This window comes from Urocampus carinirostris, chromosome 12 (genome assembly GCF_059441175.1).
Source record: "Urocampus carinirostris isolate Australia breed hairy pipefish chromosome 12, RoL_Ucar_1.0, whole genome shotgun sequence".
Classification (NCBI taxonomy): domain Eukaryota; kingdom Metazoa; phylum Chordata; class Actinopteri; order Syngnathiformes; family Syngnathidae; genus Urocampus; species Urocampus carinirostris.
Genome location: NC_142360.1, coordinates 9,034,815 through 9,047,631, shown reverse-complemented (window position 1 = coordinate 9,047,631; position 12,817 = coordinate 9,034,815). Strand labels below are relative to the sequence as shown.

Sequence of the window (12,817 nt, the reverse complement as noted above, 5' to 3'; positions counted from 1 at the left end):
GCTTTGATCATCAAAAGCTGTATGAAGGGAGGTTTACCTGTACAGCGTGCGTTCCTTTTATGCCTTTGATTAATTTTAGGTATGTGATTGTGACATTTCTTTTGTGTTTTTCGCTGCGTGTCTTGCAATTGGTATTATATTGTCCAGACAGATCCTCGCTAGCATCAAGACTAAGTCTTCCAGTCTTGTTTGGTCCATGTTAGCCCTGTTAGCAGTCAGCTAACTGGCTAGCCTGCTTGCCTATTGGTTTTTTTCCGGGTAGGGTTAGTTTTTCTTGGGCATTTTTCATTGTAGGTTCACGGGTAGCATGGCGACTTACTGCATGCTTTTGGTCAGCCAGTCTCCGTTTTTTCCACGGATCAGTCCCGTTTAGCCCGATTTAGCATTCAGCTAACCAGCCATGATCATTTTGTATATTTACGGCTCGGTTTGTGTTTGTTGCTGTGGCTGTTTTTTTTGTGTTGTTGTTGGCTCTCGGATATTCCTGGCTGCTTACTGCATGCTTTTGGTCAGCAAGCCTCCTGTTTTTCAGCCGATCGGTTAGCTCTTTTTAGCAGCTGGCTAGCCAGCCGTGTCCTGGCTTGTTTAACCCCTGTTAGCTCTCTGTGTTTTACTTTTGCCAGTTTGCCCCGATTTGGCCACCTGCGCCACAACGCCAAGGCATTCTCTACAAAAACTACAAAAACCTGGCTTAAAACACTCAAAACGTTTTCGACTAATTAGCATGTAAAGTAAACCAATATGGCGACTGGCTTGCTTGGGTGCTGTGTTGTTCACATGACATCATAGCTCAGTAAGTCAAAGACCAGACAGTCTTCAAAATGCATTATTGGAATATACCAATGAAATGTATTTAGATTTTATGCAAAAAAAAACATGTACTATTTCTGTTTTTGTATGTTTTAGAATTTTGGTATCCCTTTAATGGGACAGAGTGTATTATTTGACCTTTCTTTCTTAATTTCTTGTAGCAGAAGGTTGTCATCCAATGAAATGATTGATCAACATCAACATGCAATTAAAACCTAATCTTGCCCGAAGGCTCCACGACAGCCGAAACATCGACCGATAGTAAAACATAATGATGACGTTGTAAAGTATCTAGTATCCGATGATGTCTAAGCGCTTTTATAAAAGACGAGCTGCGAAATCCGAACACCTCAGCGGATGAAAGATTCATCAAACGAGCTCGTGGAAGACCATCGGCTTGGGCCGAATACATCCACCTGCGATCCCGACATGAATATTTCAAAATAGCTCTCGATAAAGCAGACGGGACGCTGGGAATTAACTCGCCCGCTTTCACTTTATCATTTATGTCGGCGGGCAACGCTCGCTCTGTAATGGCGCGATTTTGCAGGGGGGGAATGATTTCTTTACCCGTTTGATTTCTATTGCGCCTGATAACAACGTCGTCACTGACAGGTGCTTAAACTACTTGAAATTGTTTGAAAATGGCAGGATCTCTGATTATCAATAAATCAAGTTAATTTAGTTGTGAAACCATATTTCCCATTATTTATGTTCTATGATAAAATAGTTTTTCTTTTTTCTGATGTTTTTCTGATCCAACTCTCACTCTTGCTGCAGATTTAGTTTTCATGCGCCTTATATCATATACGAAATATATTATTATATATGAAGGAAATCACTCATGTGCGGTCCCTTTCCCAAGGTTTCTTTATTTGGCTCATGCTGAGATTTTTGAGTTTTTCCTTACCTTCATGTAGGTTTTAGATCAGGGCATGCTGTAATAATAGTCTGTAGTTTGTAAAAGTCTGTACAGACGCTGCCCTGTTTACGAACGAGTTTGTTAGTTGAATTTGTTCGTTAGTTGCTTAAGTGCTATATTTTGTATTTTTATATACGTATGTTTAAAGATTGTATAGGTAATCTGTATTTCAGAGAATAATATGCTCTTTAAAGATAAATAAAGTAAAATTTTACTTTTGAAAGATGCCCTTCAAGAAGTCCTCCTCCGTGGTAAAAGGTGGAAGAAAAAAAGCGATCCGACCATTTTCTCAACCGCAACAAGTGTCTTTTATTTTTCATCAAAATAAACGCCGGTATGATTGTTCATATATTTTTGCCCAGTTTTCAAATCAATGTTGTTGTTTTTTTACTGGTGAAAGGTGATTTTTTTTCTTTATCAGACCGGATTGCCAACAAAACATTCTCGGACTTAACTCGACTCCCAAAAATTCTGCTTGTTTCGTAATTTCACACTTGATGGGCGGGCTGACGCTGCAGAGGCCCAAATGCTTTCACTTTCCCTGCTTTAAAGCAAAGTAATGAGTTATTTTGACGGCTTTGTGAGTCTGTTTGCTCTTCTGCCTCATCAAAATGAAGGCGACTGCCACGAGCAAGTACACCACTGGCTGTGGTTGTTAAAAATCCATAAAACAAGCTTTGATTGGTCATTCTGCTCGGATAACAGCAGCTATATAAAATGACCAAAAGTGCAGTATAGGGTGTTTGGACAGTGATGAATATCAATATTTAACGCGTTCGATTCCTCTCTAAACCAAAGAAAAAGCGTCTTTCGGCGATGCATATAGATCAGGGGTGGGCAAACTATAAGCCTGCGTTCACACGTCAAGCTTTTTCATCCGGCTCACCAAATGAAACTGTTATAACTATCATGATAATATCAGGGTTCGTAAGGGTGCTTGAAATCCTTGAAAATGATTGAGTCTAATGTTGTGGTTTCAAGGTCAGGACAATGCTGACATTGGCACCCCTCTAGATAAATTACAAGCTTTTTTTTTTTCACAGTCCTTAGCATGCGATAGCCTGTGAAGGCCTTTATTGAACAAATGGACATGACCTATTTTAACTTCAAATATCTTTAGCCAGTAGTCGCCGATTCAAATAATTACAGACGCTTCCATACAAACGAACAAGGTTCCGGACGATCGTTTGTAAGTTGAATTTGTTCGTAAGTTGCTTCAGTGCTATATTTTGTATGTTTAAGGTTTATATAAGTATTTTTAAGTCTTGTATAAGTAATCTGTATTGCCTTGTACTAAAAAAATAAACACCAGAATAAGGAGAGAAGACACCAGTTATTTTTTTCCTTTGCAAGAACAAAAGAGGACTATAGCCCGTTCTGTTTATTAAATCTCCTAGGTTACAATTGTGAGAGACAGAACTGGAGTATTAGTGGAACCGAGCAAGCGTGTGGATATGAGCGTACTCGGTTGGTTTGGACTCATGAAGAGTTGGATGAGGAGCAAATGTTGAAGAGGATCTACAGAGCAGATGTAAATGGAAGGAGACCAAGAAGAAGGCCGCGATTGACGTGGATGGATAGTGTTATGAGTGCACTGAAGGTAAGCGGTCTAAATGTAGTGGAAGCTAGAACTCTTGTTCGTGATAGAAATGAGTGGAGAGGTGTTGTGAAAGGATAGTTGGGTGTTAGGACGCGTTCCAAGGAATGGGCAGGACACCTGTATGATGCGGCAGGGGGAAACCAGTGAAAGCTGTCGGGCTCTGCTGTTGAACAGAAGAGTGTGTTGTGTCACCCTGACCCAAGTGAAATGGCCGATTTCTTGTGTCCGGTTTCATCTGGAGGGACGAAAGCATGACCTACTTGGGTGCCCAGGTGCTTAACTTGTGGGTGTTTGGGCATTTGGGTTGGCCATGGTCAAATCTTTGGTGTTTTTTGCTACTTTTTCCCTTTTTTATTTTCATTGGTTTTTTGTATGTGTTTGTCTTGCTGTCGGTCACCACTCTTGAGGGATATGACCAAGGCATATATATATATGTATATATATATATATATATATATATATATATATATATATATATATATATATATATATATATATATATATATATATATATATATATATATATATATAAAAAAGAGAGAGAGATATATATAGATAGATTACAAATAGCAGATCTGCCCTAAAGAGTGTGCCAATCAAAGAACAGCTACATTATCGGCCGATAGTGACAATGCTGTATAATGAAATAACAAATTGGCATCCTTACCATCTCCTTTGGAAGTTTCCAATATTTAAAAAATAATAAAAGAATCAAATATCCGACAAATTAGGCCTTTCCTTTGGCTTTATTACATAGTAAAGGTTTGAACTGAGTTATTCTCAAAATGAATTTCCTACTCTTCAGAGGCAGATGATCTAATTTCGGCAACATTAGCAGAAAAGTGGCCCCAAAAATGAATCAAGTATGTCATTAATTGAATGCAAATGTGCAATTTACTGATTGCGGATCATCTCTCCATCTGGTTAGCGAATCGTGAACCAATTCCAAGCGATCGTCAGCCCTCATCAGTGAAAATATTAAGAAGCCGAGCTCGACACTTGAAGACCTTTTCATTAATTCTTGTCGCTCGTGTGGCTCGATTGGAGAGCGGGCACGGAAACCAATTTCCAAGCCTGCAAAACTTGAATGCCTCTGGCACATTTACTGTGCAAAAAAATAGATATACGGTAAAACAAAAACGGATTGCGCAACATCAGCGACCCTCGGTGTAAAAATGTCGACGAGTTCAAGTTTCTCTAGATTTTTAAGCCACAGGCACTGTCACGCTGCTGATCAAAGCCACGGTAGCTAATGGAGATGATGCAGAGAGAGGATTAACGGCTGACAAAGAGGATTATCTTTTTCCTCCCTACCTTCTTGAGAAAATGTTCTCCCGTCTTATTAGTTTAGGATGAGGAAAGTGGCGTGAGGTACGTCGCGTGTCCTGTAAGGGAAAATCACAAACTTTAGTTGGGTCACTTTTGTCCTGGGACCACCACAAAGGCATCCTGAGTCTCCAGAATTAGCATTAAAGGGCGGGGCCAGATGATTGAAAGAGAACGAGGATTCCCATTTTCCGATGTTGTTTGAAGTTTTTGCAAATCCTATTGACTTGACTCTCAAATATATCGCTGACCGCAATTGCAAAAACATTGAATGCCACAGGAATTGAATGCAGTTAGGCACCGATTTCTAACCACCAGGCAACCATCCATCCATCCATTAGCTGCACCGCTTATCCTCAGTAGGGTCACGGGAGTGCTGGAGCGCATCCCAGCTATCTTCTGGCAGTGGGCAGGGGACACCCTGAACTGGTTGCCAGACAGTCGCAGGGCACTCAGGGGCAGACAACTCACTCGCTCATTCACACTTAGGGACAATTTTTACAAGCCAATTCACCTGACATGCATTTTTTTGGAATGCCGGAGGAAACCAAAGTGCCCGGAAGAAACCCATGCAAGCACGGGGAGAACATGCAAATTCCACACAGGAAGGCTCGATCTCATGACAGAGGAACTGTGCCTCACACGTGCTAACCACTGCCCCGCCGTGCTGCCTACTAGGCAACCAGTGATATTGAAAATATATCTAAAGGCATTCCATTTTTATCTCATCATCACACTCATATTAGTCACGGTACCAGAGACGAATGTTAGAGGATGGAGAAAACAGAAAGTCATTCTGGAAAAAAAGTGTCGAAACCAACTACTTGCTTGTTTGACCTGCTTCCGGGTTCACGGATTAAAGGTCTTTTTGGGGTCATTTGACCTTCAGTTCTAAATATCATAAACATATCAATCTCCTCGGGTGTAGGTCCAGCAGCTTTTAAATCCGCTGTTAAAATATCTGTGTATTATTTGCCCTCATGTAGGTTTTGGATGAGGGGATGGTGTCATAATAGTCTGTGGCTATATTTTGTATTTTTAAGGTTTATATAAGTATTTTTAAGTCTTGTATAAGTAACCTGTATCTTTTTGTACCAAACATAAACATTTCATAAAATAATATGATAAAGTTACGTTTAGCCTACTTTTGGAAGCTCAGCTTCAAGAGTTAGGCGACCTCCTCCTCCGTGGTAGAAAGTGGCTGACAAAAAGCGATCCAACCATTTCTCAACTGCATCAAGCTTTCTTATTCCACTTTCATTCCAAAAGAAACGGCTTGCTTCTCTTTACACTTTACACCAACCATATTGAATGGATGCATGAGATATTAAACAATATAAATGTCAAACTTCTTAGAGCGCTGGAGATACAGTATAGTATGTTTACACTCGATCTAGGAAGAGGAAGCCGGATTTCTTCTTCGGGGTGGATGCTGGGTGACCTCTCACAGCGCCACACGCAGAAAGAAGCACTACAGTAATGTCCTGTACTCGGAAAAAGGTGCACACAATACAAAATCTAACTTACAAAATGTTCGAATCTACCGTTTTTCGTAAGTCGAATGGTCCTAAGTAGGGGAGCGTCTGTACCTTGATTTAATAAAGTTTGGGAAATACAGAGTTAGCAGCCCAACATTAGCTCGTTATTGATTAATGGCCAGAAATGAGGATTCAGACACAGGCTTTGTGACACAAAAAATATTGTTACTTCTTACCAGAACTGAATCCGACAAAGCGATTTGCATGCTAGTTTGGTGTCACCATGATTAGCAGCGTGGAGAATATAACTTGTTGAAAGTAACTCAAGTCTTTTCATTTTGTTTTATGGTAAAACTGCTAAGAGTTGGGGATTTGCATTAATGTCACACATATGCTTTTTTTCTTTCCTTGGACTGACATTGACCAATTCTTTTAAAACCAGCCAGAACACTTGCACCGTTCCTGGCGGTCAGCACAACGGAACAGGAAAGAGCTGTTTGTCCAAAACGTTCCCAGTGTCTCAATTCACCTTGGTCGCGTCCTTGAAAGGGTTCGAGGAGAGTTTTTGTGTGTGTGTGTGTGTGTTTGTGTTATTATTTAAATAAGACGGTGCAGATGTTGTTTCGCTTATTACCGGGGCCTTGCTGAATGTCAGGCCAATTATAATACACCCTCAAAAGAATCTTTACATTTTTAGGTCACTCAAGTGCACAGAGAAGATTTATTGTTTGTATGAAGTAGGGCTGCAACAATGATTTGACAAAATCGATTAAAAGTGTTGATTAAAAGCGTCGGCAACTAATTAGATCATCGATTCGTTGTATTACGTGATTTATGAGCCACCAAGAACGTTAAATCAATGCAAATTAGAGTGCAAACCATTTCATTGTGACGCTGGGAATTGTACTGCTTCGGTCCGGCAGAGGGCGCCAAGACAGTTTTTCTAAAAAGGTCATGTTAAATTTTTTATGTACTACATTTTGAACCGTGCATCATTTACAAATAAAATGCATATGAAAGTTTCAACTTTGAAGTGTTTGACAGTTTCATGACAAACAAAGTTAACAATTTCAAGGGAACAGACAGAAATACGGGGATAAAACAAATAGAAAATCATTAAAGTAAAAAGACAAATAAAAATAATGACAAGGGGCAAATTCCTGAGCATATATCATTTTGATATTGGCAATGTTTGTCATACTCCAAAATGTAACCCCCAAAAAATAAATTGGTTGACAACATTTGAAAAGTGAGTTTGTTTACATTTTTGATTATTTTATTATTTTTGTGAATACAAAAAATCTACACAAATGGAAATGGCCAGACACTGCCAAACTTGTGAACGAGATAGAAACAGGACGATCGTTCATAAGTTGAACTTGTTTGTAAGTTACTTCAGTGCTATATTTTGTATGTTTAAGGTTTATATAAGTATGTTTAAGGCTCGTAAAAGTAACCTGTATTTTTTTTGTACTAAAATATAAACATTTCATAAAATAATATGCTTTATAACAATAAATAAAGTTGAGTTTAATTTACTTTTGGAAGATGCGCTTCAAGAGGTCCTCCTCTGTAGTAAAAAATGGCCGAAAAAAACGTTTTTACCATTTTCTCAACTGCATCAAGCTTTCTTATTCCACTTTCATTTCAAAAGAAACGGCTTGCCTCCTCTTTAGACTTTACACAACCATATTGAATGGATGCACGAGATATTGAAATATAAAAGTGTCGAAGTTCTGAGTGTACCTGACATACAGTGTAGAATGTTTTACACACGAACTAGGAAGAGGAATTGGATTTCTGCTTCGGAGGCACTACAGTAATATCCTGTACTCTGAAAAAGGTGCACACGATACAAAATCTAACTTACAGAAATGTACGGATATTTTTCTACATTCCGAAAAAAATGTTCGCATCTACCGTTTTATGTAACTCGAATGGTCGTTAGTGGGGAGCGTCTGTATTGCTTTATTGTATTGTATTGTATTTTTTTTTTGTATAATAAGTCCAGATTTAATATGATCTTCGGATAAGGTGGTAGGAAAAGAGTATCTTACATATTTGCAATGCATTTTTTTATCATCAAGTTAAACACTTATTATTTTTTTATTGTTTTATAGCATAGAATATTTTTTTGTGCACTGTCCAAAACTTCAATATTTGAATAGATAGGAGGGAAATTAGAAATTCGATTAATCAATTCATCGAAAAAAAATTATGAAGTTTTGCATAAATCACCTAATGCAGAATCCAAATGACTACTTTTTCTAGAAAGAAAACTGCAAAAATAAAAGTATTGGATCGGTTGTTGATTTATAGTGAATGGAAATGTTTTCTGCAAACAAACAGCGTTAAGTCACGATAGAAAATACACTACGTCTTTGTACCTGTGAGAAGTGTTTACCTCCCTTAATGCGCTAATCTAACATCAATTAATGTGTTTACTTGCCTCATGTGTTTGAAACATCCCTTGCCTGGGAAGTAATTTCTCGACTTTCTTGGGGCAATTTTTATGTGTGTTTGTTGATTCTTGTCCCGGGAGTTTAGCTCGTCTTCGGGCATTTTGCTAATTGATCCCTGCCATCCGGTCTTACGTCGCTCATGTTTTTGCTGGAAGGGGATTCGCACATAATCCAAGTAATTCTTTGTCGACATATGTATCTATTTATATACGATGTAAGCGCAATCAAATGTGTAATGGCACACGGTATGAAAACATTCAAATGATTGCAGTGATTGTTTCTTTTCCCTATAAAGCTAATGTTGTGAGAGCTGCTAGCGCAAAGCGCCACTCTCAATCAAGAAGCCGCTTTATAGGAGCTGGTAAAATCACTCTCCACTTTATGTAATGAAAGTCATTAACCGGTATAACCTTGGCTGCAGAGCATGCGGCTATTCCAACACAAACACTCGCACACAGTCGAGGGAATCTAGAGCAAGTTGTCCCAGTGTGAATGAACTAGCTAAGATTTTCGAGATACTGGATGCAGTTTAGATTTTGCCGGGTAAAGGACTCACACTCTATAAGCAAGCCAAATGAAAAAAGGCAATTATTTCTGTGCACTCTTGTGGAAGACATACTTTTTATAGCTACTTATGAATGTGAATCAAAAACATTTATTGTACTGGCTGAGCAAAATTAGTCATTTAATTGACTTCTAAGAAATATTCTACTTTATGCCAGTTTTGTTTGAGAAAAAAACAATAATAAAATATTTTTGACAAATAATTCTAGTCACGTGACAACCACAGTTGCAGTGAAGAATAACAGTATTTGAACTCCCTGCTATTTTGCAATTTCTCCCACTTGAAATCATGGAGTGGTCTGACATTTTCATCATAGGTGTATGTCAACTGTGGGAGGGATAAACTAAAAATAAAAATCCAGAAATCACAATGTATGATTTTTTTTAACAATATATTTGTGTGATACGGCTGCAAATAAGTATTTAAACACCTCTGTATCATCTAGAATTTTGACACTGAAAGACCTGTTAGTCCGCCCATTCGAAGTCCACCTGCACTCCATGTATCATCCTGAATAAGATGCACCTGTTTCAGGTTGTTAGCTTTAACATGGCAAAGACCAAAGAGCTGTCTAAAGACACCAGAGACAAAATTGTACACCTCCACACGGCTGGAAAGGGCTACGGAGCAATTGCCATGCAGCTTGGTGAAAAAAGGTCCACTGTTGGAGCATTCATTAGAAATGGAAAAAGCGAAACATGACAGGTAATCTCAATCGGAGTGGAGCCCCATGCAAGGTATCACCTCATAGGGTCTCAATTATTCTAAGAAAGGTGGGGAATCAGCCCGGAACTACACGACAGGAGTTGGTCAATGACCTGAAAAGAGCAGGGACCACAGGTTACTGTAGGTCATACACTAAGACATCATGATTTCAAATCATGCATGGCACAAAAGGTTCCCCTGCTTAAGCCCTTCAAAAATGAGCCGTTTAGATGAGTTGATTGTTTTTTTCTGATTTTGGATAGTTGTGTCGGTTTACTGATGAAAGTGTTTTTCTCCACCAGGGTTACTCAAAGAGACGTTCATTAAGGAGCCTGACGGCCTGGTATCGGTCAACCTGCTGGTGGTATCAGCCGTTTCAGCGTTCGCCACCGGTGCCCTTTTTTCCGGCCTGGCCGTCTGTTGGATCATGAGCCACCGCCACCGGCACGGACGATCGGCCGGTGCTAAAGGGGCCCGGCGCAAAAGTGACAAGGAGCAGGGCATGCTGGGGCCGGGCTGCAGCGGTTCAGTGATGAGCGTTACCAGAACCAGCGGCGGCGAGCGGCGCAACTCGCAAGTGGACAACCCTTTTGTTGTCGCCAACGGGTGGCCCAAAGGCGACATCGACCCCGGCTTGCTGCCCACACCTGAGCAAACCCCGCTGCAGCAGAAACGAGTCCTGCGCCTGCCTGACGCCGACTGGGACCAGAGCCAGACCTTCCTCACACCTCTCGGGCCCCCTTGCCCCAACACTTCCGTCATCTACCTGAGCTCCAAGTACCTGCAGGGAGGCGGTGGAGGAATGGTCCGGATGGATGAGCCAGGCGAGGTCTTGTTACCTCCCCACGCCGAACGCCAGCGCTACTTGATCCTATCCGCACAGAGGGGTGGCGACACCAACCGTCCTGCGGGCGCCCTAAGGAGCTCGGCAGGGGATTATATCTACCCAAGCACGCCGCAGGAGTCCCCGGATCGGCGGCGGGTCGTGTCGGCACCCACTCCCCACGCGGACTACGGGGAACCTCGCTGGAGCCACGAGGCGCTCGGCTACAACTGCGCGCCCTACCACCCCCAGCGCCATGGCCTCATCAAGCCTGAGACGCACGGGCATCGCGGTGGACTCGGACAACTGGCCGACTACAGCCACCTTCTTGTAAAAAGTGAGAGGACCTCTAGTGTGCAGTGAGGGAACTGCAAGTGGACTGTCTGATTCGTTCCCTCCAACAACTGAAAGAAACCAACTGCGCCCCGAAATAATCCCTTCCTTTTTTCCCGTCTGTCCTCTCACACCCTTTTACCTTGTGACGTCATTCAACTGACCGAAGAGAGACAGCGAAGGAAAAGGGACACTTGAATGAAACCGTGCCTGAGGACACTTGAACGAAACTGTGCCCGATCCTTCTGCCGCTGGTGTAACGACCCGCTTAGCGCGGGATAAAAAGTGGGGGGGGCAGGTTAGCTTACATAACTCAAATTTTCGGGCAAAATTAATCGAGTGGAGACAATGATGGACGATTTTGAGCACCTTTGCAGCTGCTGCCCTTCACCACTAGGGGACTCCTTTCAAGTGTATATTTGATTATTGTGTGCTTCTCTTGCGTCTTGCTCCACCCACTTTGACTGTTTTACCTGTGCCAGATTAAAATGTGTGTACAGTAAATGTATTTGGGATTAAACTAACTAGGCGTCACTTTAGAAATCCCCAGACACTGTTTCAATTTTTGGAGTCCGTCTATCAGGCGATAAAGTACCTGAAGTGGGCTTCAAAAGTTTGGGAGGATTTGACTGAAAAAAGTCCTAGCAGCCCGGTCACTTGCAAGTTTCTCGAAAAGACTTTTCTGTTTACAGGGACATTGTCCATTATTTAAAGCCATTTAGTAGTGAACTCATTATTATTTCAAAAACTGTACTGCTTATTTTGCATCCGGTACCGTTAGCAGTTCATGTCGGACCGCCGCTTACTTTCTTTCGGCCTGTCCGTGGCCTGTACGTGGTGGCCGTTGAGTTCTGCGATCCGATCTAATTGTTTCTCCTTGTAGCTTTTGTAAAGGGACAGTGTGTACGACTCGGCTACTAAACGTTGCTTTATTGTGTAGTTCAACCGAAAACGAATGCTAAGAAATACAACAAAGATTACAGTCTACAGAAACTCGAAGTAAACAAACCACTCCACTTTTCTTCTCATTTCCTTGCCAAGTATTTTGACCTTTTTTTTGTTTGTTTGTTTCGTCAGTGACAGCTTTTGGGGGAAAATGTCGGATCTTGTTCGAGCTGGCATTGATACTGGGGAACGTGAGCTGCAGCAACACTGAGCCTCTTTGTGCGCTAACAAATCGTCTTTAAGGGTCGGCTAGCCGGCCTCACAGAATAGCAATGATGAAAACCTCGTGCATCTGTCTCGCCAGATAAAACCCGATCCATGTCCAGACTATCAGAACCTTACTTAGAAACCTAAACCCCCAATACCAGTTCCAACGAATCACCGCTGAATCAGTTTTCTTTTGCTTTGCTAAATTTATCACCAGGGTCCTCAAAATGAGGAGAAAAGACATCAATTGATTTAGAACCAGCAATGAACACAGGAGAGAACCCAACCCTCAGATTAGAAAATCCATCATGTTCTAAAGGGTGCTCCCCAATCCATTCCTCATCTCATCTCATCAGCCGTACCGCTTATCCTCATTAGGGTCGCGGGGGGGCTGGAGCCCATCCCAGCCATCTCCAGGCAGTGGGCAGGGGACACCCTGAACTGGGTGCCAGCCAATTGCAGGGCACACAGGGACAGACAACTCATTCGCTCATTCACACCTAGGGACAATTTGGACCCAATCCATTCCTTTTTTAATTTAATCTAAATTACGAAAAGCAGGATAACAAACAACAGTGCGAAATAACAGTCAAATCAGCTAACAGCAAGACAAAATGAAGAAATTGTTCGCAATGGTGGTC

At 41.4% G+C, this 12,817-nt stretch overlaps 1 protein-coding gene across 5 annotated transcripts in view; it reads left to right on the top strand.

The window, feature by feature from the left end:
* sema6bb (sema domain, transmembrane domain (TM), and cytoplasmic domain, (semaphorin) 6Bb) overlaps window positions 1-11,528 on the top strand; it is a 298,494-nt gene extending 286,966 nt beyond the window's left edge. For all 5 annotated transcript variants that reach the window (XM_088349347.1, XM_088349350.1, XM_088349348.1 and 2 more), the window contains one exon: window positions 10,171-11,528. In XM_088349347.1, coding sequence (XP_088205473.1) covers window positions 10,171-11,054 — 884 coding nt within the window. In that variant the 3' untranslated portion in view covers window positions 11,055-11,528. The remainder of the gene's footprint in view (window positions 1-10,170) is intronic.
* The last annotated feature ends 1,289 nt before the right edge of the window (window positions 11,529-12,817 follow it).